At 33.0% G+C, this 21,940-nt stretch overlaps 1 protein-coding gene across 1 annotated transcript in view; it reads right to left on the bottom strand.

The window, feature by feature from the left end:
* Positions 1-540: 540 nt before the first annotated feature.
* The window catches only part of LOC129233917 (neuronal acetylcholine receptor subunit alpha-7-like), a gene marked incomplete at its 3' end in the record, with an annotated part of 81,161 nt that continues 59,761 nt past the window's right edge, over positions 541-21,940 (bottom strand). Inside the window, exons 3-6 of the mRNA XM_054867841.1 lie at positions 11,031-11,075; positions 9,768-9,877; positions 2,735-2,991; positions 541-735 (exon numbers count right to left, since the gene is read on the bottom strand). Of these exons, the coding sequence (XP_054723816.1) occupies positions 541-735; positions 2,735-2,991; positions 9,768-9,877; positions 11,031-11,075 (607 nt within the window). The remainder of the gene's footprint in view (positions 736-2,734; positions 2,992-9,767; positions 9,878-11,030; positions 11,076-21,940) is intronic.

Raw genomic sequence — 21,940 nt, 5'->3', positions numbered from 1 at the left:
CAAAAGAATAAAACTACTAATTTAGAAATCGGGGGGGGGGGGCAGTAAAATGAGAACTGAAAGTAATTAAATGGCAATAATAACGTATTTTGTGGGTATATTTTAATAGATTACATGCTACACATCAATGTAAACAAACGATGATGCTTGGTTTTTAAAAAGTTTAACGGTTATCTGAAGCTATATAATCGGACAAACAATTTGACGACATCCAGTTTAATTGCGAATAAATTTCATCTGAGCGAAATATAACTGGAAAAGAGTTCTACGTATATTATGTGATAGTATGACTAAACTGAGCAATGTACTGAGCATACAATAACAATAATTTCAAGATTTTCTTTTAATATCATGGATTTCAAACTCATGGTAAAGTATGCTGAATGAAATATAGGTATATGTTGCCAATATACAACTACTGCTTACAACAAGCAATACTAATGATGTATGAAATGTGTTAAACTTGAAATCAAAACCTTTCATGACAAGTTAAAAAATAAATAAATTAATTAAACTATAGGGTATAAATATTCTTTATACCAAGAGTTAGTTTTTCTCCAGAATCTGGAGGCAGCGCAAATCCAAGCAGCGCCATAGATGAAATGAGCACACATGGGATGATGAGGTTAAAACCATAATATAGGGTTCTTCTGCGAATGTGGATGTAAAATGTAACGTCTACGTAAGGTTCGGGGCAGCAGGCGTAAACAATTACATTTCTGGTCCCTGGCAGTGCTAAAAGACACAAAATACATTGAAGAATATTGGAATATACGTACAGCATAATTTCTAAGTTAATTTAACCCTTTGTACGATTTTTGTTTTGGTCGCAGGTTAAAGAATTTCCATACAATGGTTTAAGCTAGGCCCTTAGGTACAATTAAATTAACTTTTACTCTCTACGTTTTTTGTGGCTGGGACAGTAGTCTAGTATTTAAAGAATTGTGTACAGGTGTCCCTCGTAATAACAAGTTTAATTCGTTCCGTGTAGTATCGAAACCGTGTTATACGGGAATTTTTTAAAAATAGTATTTTTACTTATTTTCAATACTAATTATGTATGTGCATGAGAAAAATCAGGTTAATGTGTATCGTGTTATATCAAAACCGTGTTATACGAGACTTAGAAATAATGTAAATCAAGGAATGTGTACCGTGTTGTAACGAAACCAAGTTTCGTAAAACAAAGTAAAGTATTAGAGTTATTAGCAAAAATGAACAGAATGTATTAAACCAAAATGAAATTCCATCTTTTGAAAATATAACATTCGTATTGAATCAAAACCATGGTGCATTAAATTCAAGTTTCGTACCGTGTAATATCAAACCCGTGTTATAATAATCGCAAATTCTGTACCGCGTGTAATATCAAAACCGTGTTATAATAATCGCAAATTCTGTACCGCGTGTAATATCAAAAACGTGTTGTAGAAGTACCGTGCTATACGAGGGACGCCTGTATTTGATAGCAAGTATAGTTCCCTTAGCCGTACACAGATATTATGTAGAGTAGCGTTTCTCAATGTTTTTCAATCCCCGGACTGGTAAAAATTACTGAGACAAAATCGCAGACAGGTGAAAGACTTTTTTAAAATACTAAAACCTTTTTAAGGACTTAAGGTTTTTATTGATGTTTTTATTGTGATTTGCTTGTAACAGCTCTTAATTGTGAAGATAAATAATTATTGTAATTAGAGTGTAAAAACCAAAGTATTACGAAAATTAAACACTGAAACATAAGTAAAAAATCTCGTAGAAGGTCTTACTAGTAGTATTTTTATGTGGACACTGAACAGGTTATAATTTCCGAGGATCAGTCCAGTTTCTTCAGCACCGGTGCTGGTCCACGGGACCGAGTCGCTGTTCCAGATAATACCTTTTTTTGCAATACTCTAGATGGTACGTTTCTGCTATTACTTGATACAAACTACAGTTAAATTTAAACTTACTAGCATTAGACAAACAATTAATTTAATGGAAACCAGGCTTCCCACTAATATATAAAGATTTAATTGGTAGGACAAAAATATTTCTTCTTAATACATGATTTTTTTCCCAGATAGAAATCTGCCCAATATTAGTCTTTAGACTAAGAAAGTTGAAATCTAGAACCATAAAATTGTTAACTATTATTTGTACTTATCTACAAATATTTTATGGGACCTATGTTTCTAAATAAATTTATACCTATTTAACAATAAACAAATTAGATAGCTCTATTAAAAATTCTTACAAATAGGACGAAAATTCCTGCATCACATAATGTCATGTCAACACCATGTCATTCAGAAAAGACATGGATACACACACGAATTCCCAGTAATAAATAGTCACTGGGACCTGCTTACTGTCATTGGCAGGTAAAGGGCAGTAACTGCACATTTTTTATTTATTTTGCTTTTTTTTTGTGTGTACAAGCTTGCTTATTTGTTTTCCGCTGGAAAAAAAAGCGAAAGTTTTTTCTAATTCCAGCATTTCCCTATAGTTGGTACTGAATCCAACACATATTTCTTCAAATTTCTCGAAAACTCATTTCTGCAGATACTGCCGTTTACCTGCACGCCGCAGTATGGTCAGTTAGTATCAGTTTGGAATTTGACCGTTTAATTCTAATTTGTTGAACACTCACAAAAAAAAAAAAAAAAAAAAAAAAACTTTCAGAAACATTCGAAATATACCGATGAAAACTCTTTTTATTAAATTTTTACTGTTAGAACATATTAAATGCGATTACCAATAAGCTGCCATTCCCCATTGGATATATACGTCGACAAATCTCCGCCATCCTCCGACGCAAGACGGAGATCTATCTGATTTCCATCGTACGTCCACGAACCAAACTTCATCTCGCATCTCTGATCGTCGAAAGGAAACCAGGTGATATCAATCTTGCACGTGCTTTTGAAGATGCCCGGCGGAATGTACGTGCAGCTTCCGTTGTTTCGAACCACGACGTTTGTGTGATAGGTTCCATCAAATTTCTCGTCTGCGCTGCAACAAAAAATCACAGTAAAGTATTGAATTTGCTTCTCTAAGTAGGATTGTTTTATACTACGTAATATACGCATGCAGGGTTAGGCAAGTTTTTTTGAATCAAATCGAACTTTTTTGCAAGTTACAGTGGGTAACAAAATATAATAATTTGATATTCACAAAATAAAATCAATATGTTATAGTGAGCTCCTATTATCCAGTGCGGCTTTTACGCAATGCTGATAATCCATGACATTTCACTTTTTTTTGTCAATGATTAACTGAAAGTAGATAAATGCATCCTTTTTAACTTAACAAGTGCAAAATCTCTTTTTATACATTCCTGTTTCTTCCTTGCCCCCTCCCTCCCATTGATGTCAAACCGTCCAATGTTGCCAAAACCTGACTAGTTGAGACCTGATCTTTAGATCAACATTACTTACTGCTTTAAATCGACAATGTTACGGATTTTTAAATATAGACTACTTACTGATTTTTAGATATAAACAACTTACTGATTTTAAGATCTGCACTACTTACTGATTCTTAACTCTACACTACTTAAGTGCTTTAACTCCACTCAAAATTCATCTGTCATTTCCTAAATATTTTTGATGTAACCTAGTTTGACCTGTTTCAGTCAATCTGTTTGCCAGATTTGCTCACATATGTGTGTAATCCGTTTGCAATATTAACTGATACCTTTTTACATAGTTTTGCACACATGTTTTACATACACTGTTATCGCTTTAGCAATAGTTAAAATGTATAATGAAGCTTATACTACTGAGTGAACTTTTAAGAGTGGGAAAGTAGAAATACAAACTACACGTCCTATGTTCGGCGGGAGAAATCTAATGTTTTCAAAAATGATTAAGATTTTACTTTTTACCGTAAGTACAGATATTCAAGGGAACACTCAAAATATTGGAAATTAACATTTTGGTGTTTTATGTGCTTCATTCCTTCTTGCTTTTCCCCCTCATGTGTTCGAAATAACCTGTACACAAGCACTATTTTCCCTTAAATAATTGTGGTAAATGTAAGTGTGCCTATCAGATTCCGTCCGGTATATATATTTTCCGCCATGCTGTTTTTTTAACAAATTTTTGATGTATTTCATTACATTTTTAATGTAGTACGGGCTATTCTTGACTATTATGCTATCGGTAAACTTAGATTTTGTTTTCTTTTTTTTTCAAATCTGCTAGCACGAAATAAAATCATTCTGTAATTGCAGAATTTTTGAAATTGGTTTAAAGTTGTTGTTAACTTTGTAGGTTGGTTTGATTTATATGAAACTAGCTTACTACCCGGCGTTGCCCGGGTGCTTTTTAATGCAACATATCTTTTGGATAATCAATTGAATGAATTTTATCAAAATGAGCGTAACAAAATACATTCACAACGCTTTTAAGGCTCAAATCTTCAAAATACTTTTAATAACACAGAAAATCAAGCATTTGCCAAAAAGGTAGCATCAGCTTAAAGCAAAAAATATGAGGAGTACTGTTTGGGCTCTGTAGTGTTCACTGGTACGTTGTCTGAGGTTGAATCAGACGGGCGGCACGTAAATTGTCTTAATGCAAAGACAAATGATTGTCTTTTGCACATCTTATGGGACAACCTTTTACGTGATGCTTCGAAAGAAAAACATTGTGCCGCCTTTGTAGGTTTTGTTTTCCCCATTCCATCAAAAAATAAAACAGTAATTTTCACATACTTTTTTTTTCGGAAATAAATCATTGAATGTTTCCTTAGAAAGAGTCGTGAGCTTACCAAAAATAAAAGTCAATACCTATTATCAGGCACAAATATATACAAAATAATCTTCTTGGACACGGTTACAATATTTTCAGATTAATTTAAAATCATCCTCAGTGTCCAAAAGCTAAACAAATAGTCCACCGTACAGAAAATAAAGAATTCAGTCAGTGTTGTTAACAGACGATAACACTCCGTTTTACGGATTTTTTGGCGGTGTTTTTGAGAATGAAGGTATCAAGTGATAGGTTATTTTGTATGTTTTCAGGCAAGCACATTTCGCAGAAAAAATTTGCTTCGTATAAAAAAAACTTTACCAAATGTGTCTGCTCGCTCTTGCCATGGTGATTTAGTGACATGCCATGGAGTAAAACTGGATAAGTGTAACTTGCCTAAAAAGATGCACGTCAGCTACGTTTTATTTTCTTATATTGACGTCAAATTTCTATTTTCGTAAGTAAAAATGACAGTTAGACAGTAATATTAATGTCTTGTAGAGATTTAAAATTTGTCAAGATTTAAGTTCTAGTTCAAATTTTTAAGACCTAATACTTGCCGTAAATGTTATACATGATATCTCACACTGATGCAGGTAGAGAGAACACGTATTTAAGTTTGTTGCTTTAGAGAGAGTATTCCTTAGAGGGCATCAAAATTTTAATTTAGAGGGATACAATCGTCGTGAGAGGTGGGAATGGGTCCACTGACTGCATTACAGTCATTATTTTAAGGTATGTAAAACATTAAAAATGGAAGTAGGTAGACGTGAAGTCATTAAACGAACTATTTAAAAACCGTCAAAATTAAACTGCGTTATAGAGAAAAAAGTAGGCGTGTGCATTTTGGTCACTATCCGTGTTGGATTTTGTTTTTTTAATTATTTGCAGGCCGTGAAATTTTTTGAAAAATAAATGACTTGTTTGTACTTACAACTGTATAATAGACAAACCTTTTGTTTACGTTTTACAGAATCTTCTTGCATATTTTGTTCCCCTTATCCACAGCTCAAAAGCAAATGAAATGTATTTCACGTTTCGAAACGTAGTTTAAAAATTTAAAACGTAAATGATTCAAATTTTTCTAATCCATAAATTTAATTCAAAACTTTCTCCTAAATATTTTTCTTAGCCCTCCTTCCAGCAGCAAGAAGAATTACATTTGTGAGTGAGACCAAACTTGATAGTTATGTCTCACATACATTTACAGCACTTAATCGTCCAATGTGGTTACACGTGAGATACAAAATGTTTCACCTTATCCCTATACTGTTTAAGAGAGTTTAAGTTATTATAGTGATAATTTTCCATTCATGTCTCACACCACTTTTTCAATGACGGTTGAAATGCTTAATGGTAGCTACAAACTTCTAATATTTTTCGATTGTTTACAATAGCAGTTATGGAACTTAGCTTTTTAATTGGGAATGCAGCTTTTTTCAACATATTTCACGATGAAGAAAAATCTTCATATTGTGGAGTAATATTTCATCATGCCGTTAAATAGCAATCTCTGACTGTCCAAAGTTGCATCATTACCTGCTAACAGATATAAAATTATTGCTTGTCGGCAAAGATGCTTCATCAGATGCACTATTACTCGAGCGTTATTGTAATATAAAATTTCAAATGAAGAAATTTGTTTATATAAAAAACGTATTTTTTGCAGTTTAAAACCGTTTAAATATAAATTAATATTTATTTGCATTTTTTCCAAACTTAAAACTCCAACCCTCCCAAAGTGTATGAATTCCGCCGAATTATATTTCCATGTGGTTTTTGCGGTTAAAAAAGATGCACAACCTTTGATTTTAGCACATATTGGCAATCCTAGTATGGTAGCTATTGTGCATGTAAGAAACGTCATGACCAACCCTCTCCCCCTTGAAAAACAAATTCCAGATACGCTACTAAGCCCAAATATGATTATTTTACAATTTATTTGCGAAATTAGTACTTTTACTCTTGTTCTTTGTTAGCCTTCAGCGATTAAACTTAGTTGAACCGAATTAGGTAAAGATCCGACGTAAATCATGGAATAGTATAAAGAACATATGCAGATTGGTTTTAAGGACAATCCAATATTAAATTGTTGGAGCTTGTACATGGATAATGAATGAATTATTGATACCAAGCTGGTTTGTGGGAAATACTGGTCTATAATTTCGTTTTACCATTACTGCAACGGAAATACCAAAAGAAAGCATACAAAGTAAGCAGATTCGTCGAAAACCGCAATGCATTCCTGCTTTGCAGGATACCATTAAAAAAAACGCTAAACAGCAGCATTTCGATTTCGTTCGGTTTTCTTTCCAAACATGGTTTACTGTAGTCGCGAATCGGCATTAACGGCCAACGTTGAGAATACCTTTAGTTTTGATTGCATTTAAAGTATTTTCTGGTGGTCATAAGTTGCAAAACATTTTTATTAGCTTGGGATCAAAGTTCCTAAATTTAACGATAAGCGTTAATCTTTGAAGAAACTTCATCTAGGGCAGTTTATTACGGGCTTTTCATTAAGACTAAATTAATAACTATACACAATTTCGTTCGTGTAGAAAAGAGCAATTTTATGACTCAAAATATGAATTTAGACCATTTTGGGTCTTTTTAAAATTTAAAAAACCCACCTATATGAACTCCTGAGCAACAATTTACCTTTGTGCTTAATTTGGAAGAAATCCGACGAAAACTGGATTTGTAGAAGGAACATACACTCTCACACACCCACAAACATACATGTTCTTTGATAGCCTGGAGCGACTTCTATTTAACCGAATTAGGGGTTTGGTTATAGTTGAACTGAATTACTTAAAGATTCGACGTAAATCAAGGAATTGTATACAGAAAATTTACACATTGCAAATTGATTTGTTAAGGATCATATGAATGAAATCGATGTGGTTTTAATAAAATTATTCGAATGCTGAAAAAGTCGAAGATAGTACGTCAATCTTGAATGTAATATTAATACCTTACTAAATATTTGTATTTTCTCAGCTATTAACCTGGAAAACACTAATAAAAATTACACGCAACCCTTACTGTTGTGGATTTTTTTAATTAAGCGATATTAAAAATTACAATTTAACGGTAGCATTCACATTAAGTAGAGCCATGGGTAGCATCAATGGATTCCTGGGGCTACGAAACGATGTACATCATTACTTCGTACATCTACGGTTCTCTTGCCACCATGCGTTTCACTTGTCGCTAAAAGACTTTAACGGCCGTTGTTTATGATACTTTTTGTGTTGATTGTGTTTAAAATATTTCCCGGTGGTTAGAAGTTGCAAATCATTTTTATTAGCTTGGAATCAAAGTTCCTAAATTTAGCGATAGTAGTTAATCTTGAAGAAACTTCATATAGGGCAGTTTTTTACGGGCTTTTCATTCAGACTAAATTCATTACTATACAAAAATTTGTTCGTGTCGAAAAGAGCAATTTATGATTAAAAATATAAACTTGAACCTCTTCGGATCTTTTTTAAATTCCAAAAACCCACCTATATGAATTCCAGAGTAACAATTTTCCTCTGTGCCAAATTTGGAAGAAATCCGTCGAAAACTGTGGATTTGTATAAGGAACATACACATATACCCACACACCCACAAACATACATCCATTTATATATACATATATATAGATTAAACGAACTGATGTGTGCATCACATGACTTCCTTTTACTCCAATTTAATGTCATTTTCTCATTATTAGCAGTTTTAATATGATTCAATAGTTTACTCTCTAAATATAACCAACAGTGGCTAAATTGAAACCAGATTTAAAAAAAAAATTAAAAAAAAACTCCAAATTTGTCGCCAAGCTGGCGACAAAAGTTGGCGACCAAAAGACTGACGATATATAGCCAAGTGTCCGCCAAATTATAACACCACTTCAGTTTACATTATAATTAACAATGATTTCCCCCTAAAAAGGGGCAAAAGACCCCCTTTGGAGCATACGATTGCAACCAAAAAAGGAGGTGCACAACTAGATCCCACTAGGAGTCTACGTACCAAATTTCAACTTTCTAGGACATTTCGTTCTTGAGTTATGTGACATACATACACACATACGCACATACGCACATACATACGTACATACAGACGTCACAAGAAAACTCGTTGTAATTAACTCGGGGATCGTCAAAATGGATATTTCGGGTGTCTGTACGTTTCTAGGCCCATATCCACGTGTGATCGGGTTGAAAAAAAAACTCAACATTCATTTGGGGGTGAACAAAATGGAAATTAAGGCCGGTTTTTGGGTGAAATTTTTTTCGCGAATATAATTCTTGATGATAAAATATCTTCAATGATAAAATAAATGTGTTTTATGGCAAATCTTTAGAAATAAAAAGTCACATAAACAATTCGCTCGTTTGGAAGAAGAGTGCCACAATAGGAAATTTTGAGTTTTCTTTTTTTTCGCTTGAAGGGCTTCAAATGACGATATTTTCTTTGGAAAATAATGGCCGATTTTTTTGTTCTAATATGAACCACTGCAAGCTCAGCAAATTTATTTTTCTTTCAGCAAATTTCCTGAAGAGTTAAGCTTCAAACACTTCTCCTGTAAAATTTATTTTCTTCGCATTGTCGCAATCTTCTTCCAAACGAGCGAATTATCGCCACAAAATATTTTAATCTTATTAGTGAAATGTTATAACTTCCATAAACTTAATATGGCATGTATACTACTGTTCAAACGTTAACAAAAATATTAACGCTCTTTTGTTGTAAACAAAACTGATTTATTTCGTGTATATTCATGCATAAATCAGATAATTTGTTACTTCTTCAAGCATCGGGAATTAATACTAACAAGGCATTGGTCAAAATATTTTTAAAAAGTTCGGATAGTGCAAAAATAAAAAGAATTGAACTTGTGAAAAAGGAAACAAAACTAAAAATGTATTCTTCCCCCTTAATTTCTTAGATAAAGTCCTAACAACTTGTTGAGAATGTCGCTTAAATTAATTAGTAAATTTATTTAAAAAAAAACACTTAATTATATTCTCGGCAAATACTGACCTATTGTACATCAAAACATCTGGTTTCCAAATTCTCCAAGGCGGTATGCGCAGGTCTTTTACTCCACCGTATTCGCTAGCATTCCACCTGAGGTTGACGTCCACCCATTCCTTAAGGGGAAGAAATGTGGTCAAAAACATGCAATTCAGTTAAAATAAACGTGAACTTTATTCATTCATATACACTTTTCCATAAAAGCGCCAATTAAATGTAACAAATATATATATTTATATTTATATTTAAATAAATGCAATCTTAACTCATTTATCTTCATTCATCTCTAAAATAGCATTGTAATGAAACAAAAGTATTTTTTAAAAATAAATGTAAACTTAATCCATCAATATGCACATGCACATTCCTACACTACAAATTGACGGACCGTTAATTACATTCTGCTATTAATATTTGAAGCACTTGTAACTCTCTTTGTGTCTTTTTTATTTATTTAAATGCTTCTGCGTTTTACTCTTCAAATGAAACAAAGACAAGCTTTTTTTTTAAATGTTATGCAAATTTATCCCTGTTTTTAAATACTGACACATTTTTCCGAAAACAACTACTACTTATAAAGAAACAAAGAGTTTTTTTCGAACAATGTTTCGAATGGTTACTTTGTTGGTAAAAGCGATGTAGTGAAACATGTAACTACTAGCATTTTTCTCAGTTAAAATATATTAGGAGATATATATTATTTTGTGAAGAAAAAGAGATTAACGGATAATTGATTAAAAAAATTCTAAAAAATACACTTGGAAACGCAAGGTTTGCATTACTTAGAATGTAATTTCATTATGCCTTAAATTTCTTTCACCTGTGTTCCTTCTTTCTGTCATATAAATGAAGTTGAAACAAGAGTTCTCAATTAAATTACATTTCCGCTCCAATATTAAAATCGATATGCTGGAGGTATGTCACATTTTTACGTATAATAAAAGATAATTATTACATTTGAAGAACTAATCATCTTGAAATATCTGAATTGATGCATTTAACTTTTGAAAGCTAAAATTATATATAATGACTCATGTTAGTAAAACTTTCAAAAAAAAAAAGAACGATTTTTATCTTTATAATTACTATAACCATGCGGCAAACAAACATTACCATTCAACATTAAACAACGATTTTATGATGAAAAATTGCGAAAAATGAAACTGATTTCATTTGGAATTTGTAGATTTAAGGCTAAGTTATTTAGTTTATTTAAGTCGATTCTGAAAAGAATATGTCACGACACATAACAAACGAAAAACTACTTACCAAATTTAACCAAACATTTGTAGTTATAATCTGATTTTTCTCCTCCTAAAATAGAAAAATACACGTAAAAAAGTTTATTTTAATTTTGCTTTCTCTAAAGTTAACATCATTTTTATAAGGGTTATATTTGAAGAACTGCAGCTTTGGTAACTAGAAACAGGTTTCCAAATAGTAACCAATTCCGGTTAGCTTGAGCCACTTTTAATGTTTTAGTGTTTTTGACTTTTGAAAAAAAAAAAAAAAAACACATGCCGATGCATTAACCAAGCCACGTTATTAAATAAGTTTTCTACTCTTTATTTAGAAAAAAAAGTTGATAACAATGCACATAACATAACCCATTGCATTATTTTAATTTTCTGAAGTAACTCTTAGGGAAGTTATTAATAAAGTTGTTGAAAACACTCCTCCTACATTGGAACAATTTATGCGAATAATAAATACAAAAATCATGTGAAGGTGTGAGGTACAAAAGGGACGTTTTTAAATGTTTGGATTTTTTTTTTTTTTTTTGCTTTATAAAAGTTGCAAGACTTTGATTAAAATATTTTTTCATACCATTTTTGACAGTAATCAAAGTGAAAATGGCATTATAGCTAAAAATAAACAGGATCACTAGCCATTTGAAGCGAATTTCATAATAAATATTTCTTAATTTTGAATAGGGTAACGGCACCAGTAAGAGACAACGTCTCAGTAACACATATTCACAATTTTGGATTTAAATAATAAGAATCATAGGCAAGTAAAACCGATGTTGCTGCGACCCATGAATACGGTGCAACCATCTAGTGTTATCAGAGTGAATTTCGCGAGCCAGTTGGTACTTACAAGGCAGTGGCATAAGGTTTTAGATCTAAAAAGCAAGTACTTTTGCACATTTTGGAGAGAAAAGTGGAATTATGTCCATTACTCATCATTTCCTCATCCTATCTGTTACTGGGTGTCATCAGAATTGTTGGTGTCTGCTACTGGGGTCCGAAGTTTTTTTCGAAATTGAGAAATTTTGTTTGTTCGCAATCACGTGTTTTTTGCGTGTGTGCAGTCGTGTGTGTGTGTGTGCTGGTATGTGTGTATGTGTGCGGGTATGTGTGTATGTAGGCGTGTGTGTTTGTGTCTGTGTGCAGGCATGTATGTGTGTGTATGTGGGTATGTGTGAGTATGTACATGTGTATGTGTCTGGGTATGTGTGTATGTGTATGACGTGAGTGTAGGTGTGTAGGTGTGTGTGTGTTTGTGTTTGTGTGCAGACGTGTGTGTGTGTTTGTGTCTGTGTGTAGGCACGGGTGCGTGGATTGTGTGTGTATGTGTGTGTGAGTGTGAGTGTAGACATGCGTGTGTGTATGTATGCGTGTAGGATATGGACGCAACCTGGAGGTGGTTTTCGCTAGAGGAGCAGCATCGTGAGGCCGGTCGACGGTGGTGCTGAAGAGGGAGGCGGGGAGAAAATGAAATCAGCGTAACGCCAAAAACAGCCAAGTGAGAGCAATAAGCAATCGTGATTGCTCAAAAAAAAAAAGAATTAACTAAATCAGAGGATCCAGAAGCAGCCAAGCGTTAAATGAGAAATAGCTGCATGAAAAAAAAATAGTTGAAAAAGTCTAAATACATGAAAAGGCTCAGAAAATTGAGTTAACCTGTGAGCGATATCTTAAGCATGCCCGTTACTGGTGCTGTTACCGTAACTGTACAACATTTAAAGATCGTTTTTTTTTTTCTGTTTGTGCCAAAAATAGAGTAAACTATTCATGTTAGATCGGGGTAGTTTATAGTGGAGATATTGTGGCATAAAATTGCACTGAATGAGTAACCAGGATCGTCTTGATGGGAGGCTACGAGAGATCACCATGACCTCCCAAAAATGTCCTTTTTCGGAAAAATTTGCAGACGATCCACAAATTTGGAGACGATATTGTAATATTATTTTTTTTTTCCTTAGATTCCTAACATCCCACCTCATTAGATGATATGTGTGTATAATAATAGTGCATTCGGTAAAATTGGAATTTCATTCGAAAAATTCAGAATTTCTCCCTCGATAAATTTAGTTCGGAGCGCACATGATTGTAACAGAACCGTTGAGCATATACTATTTTTTTTAAATCAATTTGTATCATTCATTTTATTAAAAGCAAAAAAATCTTTGACTTTATACGTTCGGAAATTAACATTTAATATGAGCTACAGTTAACGTATTATTTAAAAAGATAGTGCATTGAAAGGAAGAAAAGAAAACTAATTGAAAGTGACTTCGCATTCTTTTATTTACAAAAGGATATTCGAATGTTCTGCAAATTCTTTTTCAAATGCATGCACCCCGCATCCGTCACACGAAAGATAAACAACGAGGTACCTCGATGTTTTATTTGCTGCTTCGAAAGGCATTAAGCATAGAGACGTAAGAAGTTTTATTCCTAACATGCATCTGAGATGGAGGAATCGAAAGTAGTCGTACATGTTTCTTTGCTTTCTTATAACAATGCGATAGATCACAGAGGAACCTTCTTTTAGGCTGCAACTGATCTTATAATGGAATAAAAAGTTTCGTTTTTCCTTTTTTAATACATTTCTGCAGGAGAAGAAATGAATTTTAATAAATGTAATTTTAGAAGTATTGTTATTATATCTTTTGAAGCAATTACGAATAGCTTGTTTACTTCATCTGACAGTTTTTGATGTTTCTAGAGAGACTAATTTTCATCGTCATTGCTGCCAATCGTCTGCGTTCATTCAAGGCTTAACTTAAGCAGATTTTAGATTCAATAACTATTTTTTTCTGTGTAAAATTACATTTGCTCCGGTAAAACACCAAGATAGGTCAACTTAAACAGCAAAACTTTTGATCTAAATACAAAATTTCTAGACTACTTATCCCCATTATCTAAGATTGATAAGACATAAAAGAACCATAACAGTATACGCTGTAAATGTTATATTTACGATAAGAGTACGGGTGTAAAATTGAGCATAACATCTGTATTTTTATTACCGCATCCTAACTAAAGCTTGACCACGGAGAAATTTTGGATGACCTGGATGCGAAAACATCAATTTTATCATTTGTAATAGGGTGTAGGTCATTATTTTGTAATAGTTAGGATTAGCGATAACCCACCACTTACAACTCCGCCCTTTTGGGCTGATTTTACCTATTTTAAATGATATAATTGATGTTTCTACGTCAAGGTCATCCGCTATCACTTCGTGGGCAAACTTTACCATTTCTTTTTTTATGAATACAAATCGTATTAGCTAATTTAGAAACCTTTGCTACCGGGTGGAGTTAAGAACATCTATTGTTTTGCAAAAAAATAACTAATAGCATAGCAGCCTTCGAAAATGTTGTTTTTCAAACTTTAAGGGTCTAAAAGTTCATTTTAAGAGTGGTACAAAACTTTCAGACATGTCTCACTACACTGTAAAAAAATTCCGAAACGTTACTGGTTATTTCCGTGGAGCGTTTCAGGATTTCAGAGGTTTTAACCTATTTCCCCGCAAAATCAAGTATCTTCGCAAAAAAGTTTCCTCAATTGCTAAAAGGTGCATGAATGCAGAGTTTTCACTGGTGTGACAAATGTTTTTTTTCTACCAGTTTAAAGGTTGACTGAGCGTGCTTATTAAGTGTATCGGCTTTTGTTTAATTACATCCCGTCTGGATTGACTAAGCTCCCAATGGGAGCAGAAAAGTCACTGGATAGCTGCAGCTTTGCGAGGCAGGAATTGCAGGCAAGGAATTTGTTTGGTTCTTGCTTGCAAGTATTCGCATAGCTTTGGCCGTTGTTGAGCTAATGCTTCTGTAGATTTCGTGGTAAACCAGGAAGGTTCTAATCAAATACATTAAACCTATTCAATTTTTGTAGAAGGTTCACGACTGACTCTAATAGGGGAGATTTCGCAGTATTTCAGGAAGGTTACTCACTTTTATCGGGAAACGTTCCTGGTTTTTGTAAGATATATTTAGTGGTTGAAATTGCGCACATCAGCTGCCTATTATTTTCCAGAGACGTTTCTGAATCGTTTTTTCAGTGTAAGAATATACCAAAGTAATGTCTTTTTGTTCTTCCTGCAGAGTTATATTTGCGTTAACCAAAACTTCATTAATGATATTATTTTCTAGCAAAAAGAATTTAAAAATCTTATATTTTGTCAAATGTGTTAAATTTAGCATATAACACTTGTGTATTTCATTCAATGAAATTTAACATGTATTGTACTTTTGTGGCAGGAAAATAGTGTCAGTCGATGTTTGTGCGTCGAGGTATTACCTTCTGCTGAGAAATGAGCACTTAAATGTAGTTTGTTTAGCATATTGTCAGTAAGTGCTGAAACCAAAGGGGGGGGATGTCACTGACTTCAACTCCACCCGCTCGTTGCAAGACTATGAAAAATTTTTCACACTAAAGCAAGAAACAACAACGTCAGGAAGCACAAATTGCAGATTACTGCAGACACGTGTTTCGGCGTTACAAGGAACGCTTTTTTCAATGCAAAGAAATAACCTTATGGAAAAAAAAGACATTCGACAAAGCTTTCTGGCTTTTGTCGGATGGCTTTTCACCCATAACCTCATTTCTTCGCATTGAAAAAGCCGTTCCTTGTAACGCCTTACTTTACTTTGCAGCACGAAGGTATTGAATTATCTTATTGTTTATACTTTTTAAATACTTATATTTTCACTCACGTATTTAACAACCATTCAGATTCTGTGAAGAAACAACCATTTTATGTTGCAATTTTCTACCGCAATGACTTACTTGCATTATCAGAATTACACATTAACGGGCCGCAGCTTATTACTATGAACGCTGTTTTCGCTACTAGGGCTTTTTTAGCACAAAAAACTTTGCTACCGATTTAAAAAATGCAATCATAACGAGTGCAACTTATGGAATTTTTAATTTCTTCTAAAAATCATAAAAGTCTGCAATAATTTAACATTGAAAATAGGATTATTTTTTAATGAATGCGCCAAAAAACTTTTCAACTATTGAAGTGTTTTCATTTCAACCCAAGTTAGGACTCGTTCTTAAAACTTGAAACTACAAAAATTCCTAATTATAAAAAGATTTATGATTAAGCTCCCGAATACTTTAAACTACAAAAATCCTTTTATAAAAAAGTTTGTGATTATAGGATCAAGGATATAGTAAAGATAAACCACAAAAAAAAAAAAAAAAAAAAAAAAAAAATGAATAAAGCATTTTTCAAAAGCATTGTCAAATGCCAGCTTTTTTTTTTCTTTTTTTTCACGTTTCTTGCAATTTTTAAAGCTTTTTTTTTTAATCTAGTAAAATATGCACGCATTTTTTCCAGTATTTCTCTCGTCTGCAATTCCCTAAAAAATATCTCGAATATTTTTACAGTGAGAGTTTCTTGTATATGTCAATCCCATCTGCAGGAGTAGGAGTACGGCTAAGTTTAAAAGCATAGAAAAATCCGGTTCTCTTTTTACCCGTTTATTTTGCAAAGTTATGTTACAGCTTGGGCATTTTTTTTTTTTGTTTTTGTTTTTTTTGTTTTCTCTCTCCTCTCGATGTAGCAATATATAATATGCATCATTTATTTTAAAAACATTTTTAAATGTTTAAGATTGACCTGATTTTCGTAGAATTATAAAATCTGCGAAAACATTTTGTTCCATTTATTCATAACACCATTTGCACACTGTAAAAAATATCCGAAACTTTACCGATATTTCCCATGGAACGTTACCGGATTACACAAATTTTAATCAATTTTGTGTGAAAATTAAGTATCTTCGTCAAAAATTTTAAAGTATTGCTATAAGTTGCATGAATGCAGACTTCTTACTGTTGTTAAAAATACTGTTTTAGCTACCAGTTCAAAGATTTACTGAGCGTATTTTTGAAATGTATCGGCTTTGAATCCATTACGGTTCGTCTAGGTTGACTAAGTTCCCAATGAGAGCTGATAAGTGTCTGGATTCCGCAGCGTTGAAAGATTAGCAGTCGAGCGAGATTCTTGGTACTTGCTTGCAAATATGTCTTACAAGAAGACGGCACGATCGTTGGGTTGGAGTAAGGCTCCTGTATAAGGGGAGCTGACTTATCCGACATTTTGGTTCCAAAATTATCGGGCGAAAAAAATAAACATTTGTACAAAAGCCTCATTGCAGAAAACTGGTGTCCAAACATTAGGTGTGTTGCCCGATTGATGTTTGATTATTTTATTCTGTGGATGAATACAATTTAATTAATACAAATTAAAAACAAATAAGGTATGAAAATGAGGTTTATTAAGGTAAACATTTCCCGATACATTTTAGCTGAATTTGTAAACGAAGTTATATTTCAAAATTTACCTAAAGTGACATTTTACTCAACTTATCATCAATTATTTTACGACTTAGCAACCAGCGAATATTATGACGTATTTATAAATACTAGAAACGAGGTTGGATCCAATTCTGTCTTGGAACCAAAATGTCGGATAAGTCAGCCTGTCTTTTTCAAGGGGCTCTAGGTTGGAGATTTGCGTCAATTTTTGTTGTGGTGAAAGAGGACCCCTAGTATCTTACGTGGTCAAAGCTATACGACGCAATACTCAGAAAATTATGAGAAAAATCGATTTAAGATCGCCATGGAGTCTCCTAGGCGCCTAATGAGTTTAAAATGTCAGTCTTTCGACGAGCCGCCGATACCCTAGTTGGTTATGGCGCGAATTCGTGCTCCAAAAATAGCACGATCGAATCCCACTCCGGAGCTTTTCCCTTTTCTTCTTCTTCTTTTTTTTTTTTTTTGCTATCACAACATTTAGTGGTAACGCTTTTCACCCCAATATTTTTTTCTAAAATTTATTTTGCCAAAGATCGCAAACTTTTTCTTTCACTGAAAAACATTCTTGCTCGTTATTCTGTACGGTTTGTTTTGCCTAGTAGGGGTTTTTGACCTGTGGTCTCGGTTATAAGGGACATCTGCTCCTCTGACATTCGCATCTTTTTTTTTTTGTTATCACAGCAATTATTGAAATATAGTTTCTCTTCCCTACATAATTTTAAAGAGTTTATTTACATTATTTATTTTTAAATTATTTTCTTTTTCTTCCAGCAAAACAATTTAAAACCATTCAAATTTTTCATTCTAAATTATGTGAGGAGGAACATTGAGTTTTTAATGAGAATAACCAAGTCTATAAGGAAAAATTCATTTTTTGTAATGATTATTTACAAAAACCGAAACCAAAGTGGTAGTTATATAAACAAACAAGCAATAATTTGTGCGACCTCTCGCGCAACAAATAAAAGCGTATTTTTTACAATTGCAGGAAATTTGCAATATATCAGTAGAAAAACATACCTCATTAACATTCATGAAAATGTTTCGAATAGTGGATAATTTAGACGCGAACCAGGCGTATTGAATCATGTCTTGGAATTTGGTGACGATAATTGATGGTGAATAATTGAAAGAAGTTTTATACAATCTTCCCGGAAATTAATTTCTCTACTTTGTTCTAACAATTCGCTGCTATTTTGCAAGCGCTTTATGAAATTTTTGACTTGTCTGTAGAAGTAAACATCACAAGGTTGCACCAACGGAGTGCATTGTACATAGATCCTTTGTGAATTTTCTCTCCCATTCCAGAAAGGCCAGCAACTTCTTCAGCCAACATTTTTTATTTTGATTGTACGACAACTTTACATTTAATGAAATAAACTCGTAAGTTCACGTTCATCACGAAATAGAAAAATTAACTGCAGTGCAATTATCACAGGGTCACACAGTTATGCACAGATGTCCATTAAAATCGTAAGGGAACTTCAGTCAAAAACCTTTACTAGGCAAAACAAACCGTACAGAGTATCGAGCAAGAATGTTTTTCAGTGAATGAAAAAGTTTTCGATATTTGGTAAAAATAAATTTCAGAAAAAAATATAGGGGTGAAAAGCGTTACCACTAATTGATGTGATAGCGAAAAAAAAAAAAGAAGATAGAAGAAAAAGTCCAGAGTGGGACTCGACCGTTAAGATTATCTTATCAATTCGCTTGATTCATTTGCTATTTAGAAAATATGATTATTTCTGTCATCATTGACAAAAATAAACATGATCTACATACTAAAAAGAACTAACAATTATCTATGAGTCCGTAAAATTGTCTTTCAAAGTAATATTCTAAAAAAATCCAACAAAAGTGTTGACTGATTTTCCACACCATCTCGTGATTTAAAACAACACATTGAACAAACCAATCGAAATGATTATGAAACTAAATGGTTATTTATCACGTAAAGAAAAGAAAAAAAAAACACTCATACTTGAAAAAACACTCAAAAGAATTCAACGGTAGCTACAAAATGTTGAGAGTAGTAATTTTGATCGGTAAAAGGAATTACGAAAAAGCTTCTTCTGAAGAGTAAAACAACGAATGTCAGTTGGATTTATAATTTACTCAACGTAATAAAATAACTTTGACATGGAGACATGTCTAACGGCCGTTACAGAAATTTACGATCTCCTTCTTTGCGGTGTACTATACATTTTAATTTAAAGCTCCAGTCCAATTTTAAGCATAAAACAGATCTTTTGAAAACGCAACTGTAATTAATCTTTCTCCATTGTATTACATTACATTACTAGATTAATTTTCCAAATGCAAAGGGCTTCACTTAAGACTTCGCTTAAATTGCCTCACTGTTAAAAAACAAATATTTCAAATAATACCTTTTGTTTAATTAGACATGGTAGAAATTGAGCACTTAGATATTTAGAACAACTTAGATGTTACGAAAAATGTATTAAAAAAAGAAAAAAAATCATTCCAAAGGCAATGAACATTTTTCAGTCATTAAAAAAAATAATTAGTCGCATATTGTTGCTTACACGTTTATTAAAACTATAAAAGAACATTTCCCATTTACGCAACTTGCATTGAGAATAAGTTTAGTAATATATTTTTCTTAGAATTTATATCTGCAGATGATCTTCTTACGTCCTTTATGAGTGAGTCCATGGTCACGTGTGCGATAATTTGGAATATTTTTTCTTGTAATTTCTTATGTCTACAAATTAATAAGGAGTGAAATGTAAAAGTTTGTTGACCTAATGAACGTTCTTTACTTGTGAGATTTATTGAGCAAAGAAAAATGTATTTATCTTTATATATTAATAGGCAAGCCGTTTTCTTTCGGTATTGATTTCTCATCTGTTTGTGAACCGATTTCCTTCATTATTTTTTTGTTCGGTAGCTCTTGCCGAGTTTTAGTGTCATCAATAAAAGTTTTTGAAATCGATCGCTCATTAACGGACATATTAATTAAAAACGCATTTTCGTCCTAAATGGCCCTTTCTACGCGAACGGATGGTCCATTTTTTTCGAACTTGATATGGCTGGAAAGATCTTTAAAAAATACTCCTAACGAAGAAATTGTCAGGACGCCCAAAGTCCAATAACCTAAATCCACTAGAGAAAAAGTTATAAGCGTGTTTTTAGTTAACAAAACTCAAAAATTTTAATTTCGTCTCTTTTCCATTGTTGAAATTCATTGTTGGAAGCGTAAAACATCAAGTTTTAATTCATTTTTTAAACCGCTTTTTCTACACGAAAAATTCATTTTAATGCTTCGAGGAAATCTCGCGAAAAATACTTTGAAACACGTTAAATCCGGTTTTACCGCGCGAAAGAGCGAAACCCGCTAAGATGACTAGAAAATGAGCAAGAAGCAATTAAAAGTTAGTGAAAATTCATTTTCATTTTCTTTTTTCATGCGACATAGTTAGCGTGAGGAAATTGCTGGATAATATTGTGGTGTTGCCCCCCCTCCCCCGTGACAAGTTGGAAGAAATAAATGACAAACCGTTCTTTGATAAGATCGTTTATGAAAACAGTGTGACATATGGGAGTGGGAAGAGGGGGTATGGTGAAGTGTTAAACTTTGTGACAAACAGGAAAGGGATCAAAAATTTTGAAATGTGCATCAGTCAGTTATCCTCAAAACCGTAAACAAATCACAAACACGATTTTTATAACAAAATCGCACTATTATTGCGACTTCCAGTGTTTTAAAATGGACACTTTTTAAGGTAGCCAGTAGGATTTGTTCATTTGACTGTTTGAAATTTTATATTTCTAATAGCAGAGGTCAAGGCAACTTACTCAATAATATTAAACTTTTAAAAAGAAATATTTTCATCTAGAAGTTTTACGTATAATCTGAGTTTTGCAGCATCATTCGGGAAGATTTTGGTAATTGGGAAATTGGCGCTCTTCATCTATTGGCGTAAATTTTTTGGCACCATATGCAGCGCGAGAAATGCTTTTTCTTTGCATACGAAAACAAAGAGTGGGGAAAAGTATAATTGCTTACTGTTATCACAAAATAGGAGCAGTCCACGAATAAAGTCCCGCTTTAAGGTGGTGTTCACTAAAGAGTAACAGTTAGTGACAAGAGAGGAAAAAGAAATGACAAAAGGAACATACAGTGGGGAGAATGTGAGAACTAGCCTTTTAATAGGAACGTTATGAAAAACAGCGTGACATGTGACTAAAGGAAGATGGGGTTTGTTGAAGTGCGAAACTTTGTGACAAAGGGCGGAGAGTGTCGAAAATGTTGAAAAGTGTGACATCAGTTATGCACCGCCCTTAACCATAAGCAAATCACAAAGACAACCTTGTTTTAAAAATGAACTATTATTGCGGCGTTGTGTTTTCGAATGGACATTTGCCTCGAGTAGAGTTCGTTCATTTGTTACTTTGAAATTTATGTTTCCAAAGAAGCAACTTACTCAATAATAGTAGACGTTTCATAAGTAATATTGTTCATACAGAAGTTTTACGTATAAACTGATTTTTGATGCTTCATTTCATAATTGAAGATTTCGAAAATCGGATAGGTATCGATTTTTATCCATTGGCGTCAAATTTGTTGTTTCCATTGCCAGGGTGAAAAAT

Source organism: Uloborus diversus, unplaced genomic scaffold (genome assembly GCF_026930045.1).
Source record: "Uloborus diversus isolate 005 unplaced genomic scaffold, Udiv.v.3.1 scaffold_804, whole genome shotgun sequence".
Taxonomy (NCBI): domain Eukaryota; kingdom Metazoa; phylum Arthropoda; class Arachnida; order Araneae; family Uloboridae; genus Uloborus; species Uloborus diversus.
The sequence above is the reverse complement of the archived record's forward strand: the minus strand, read 5'-3'. Positions and strand labels throughout refer to the sequence as shown.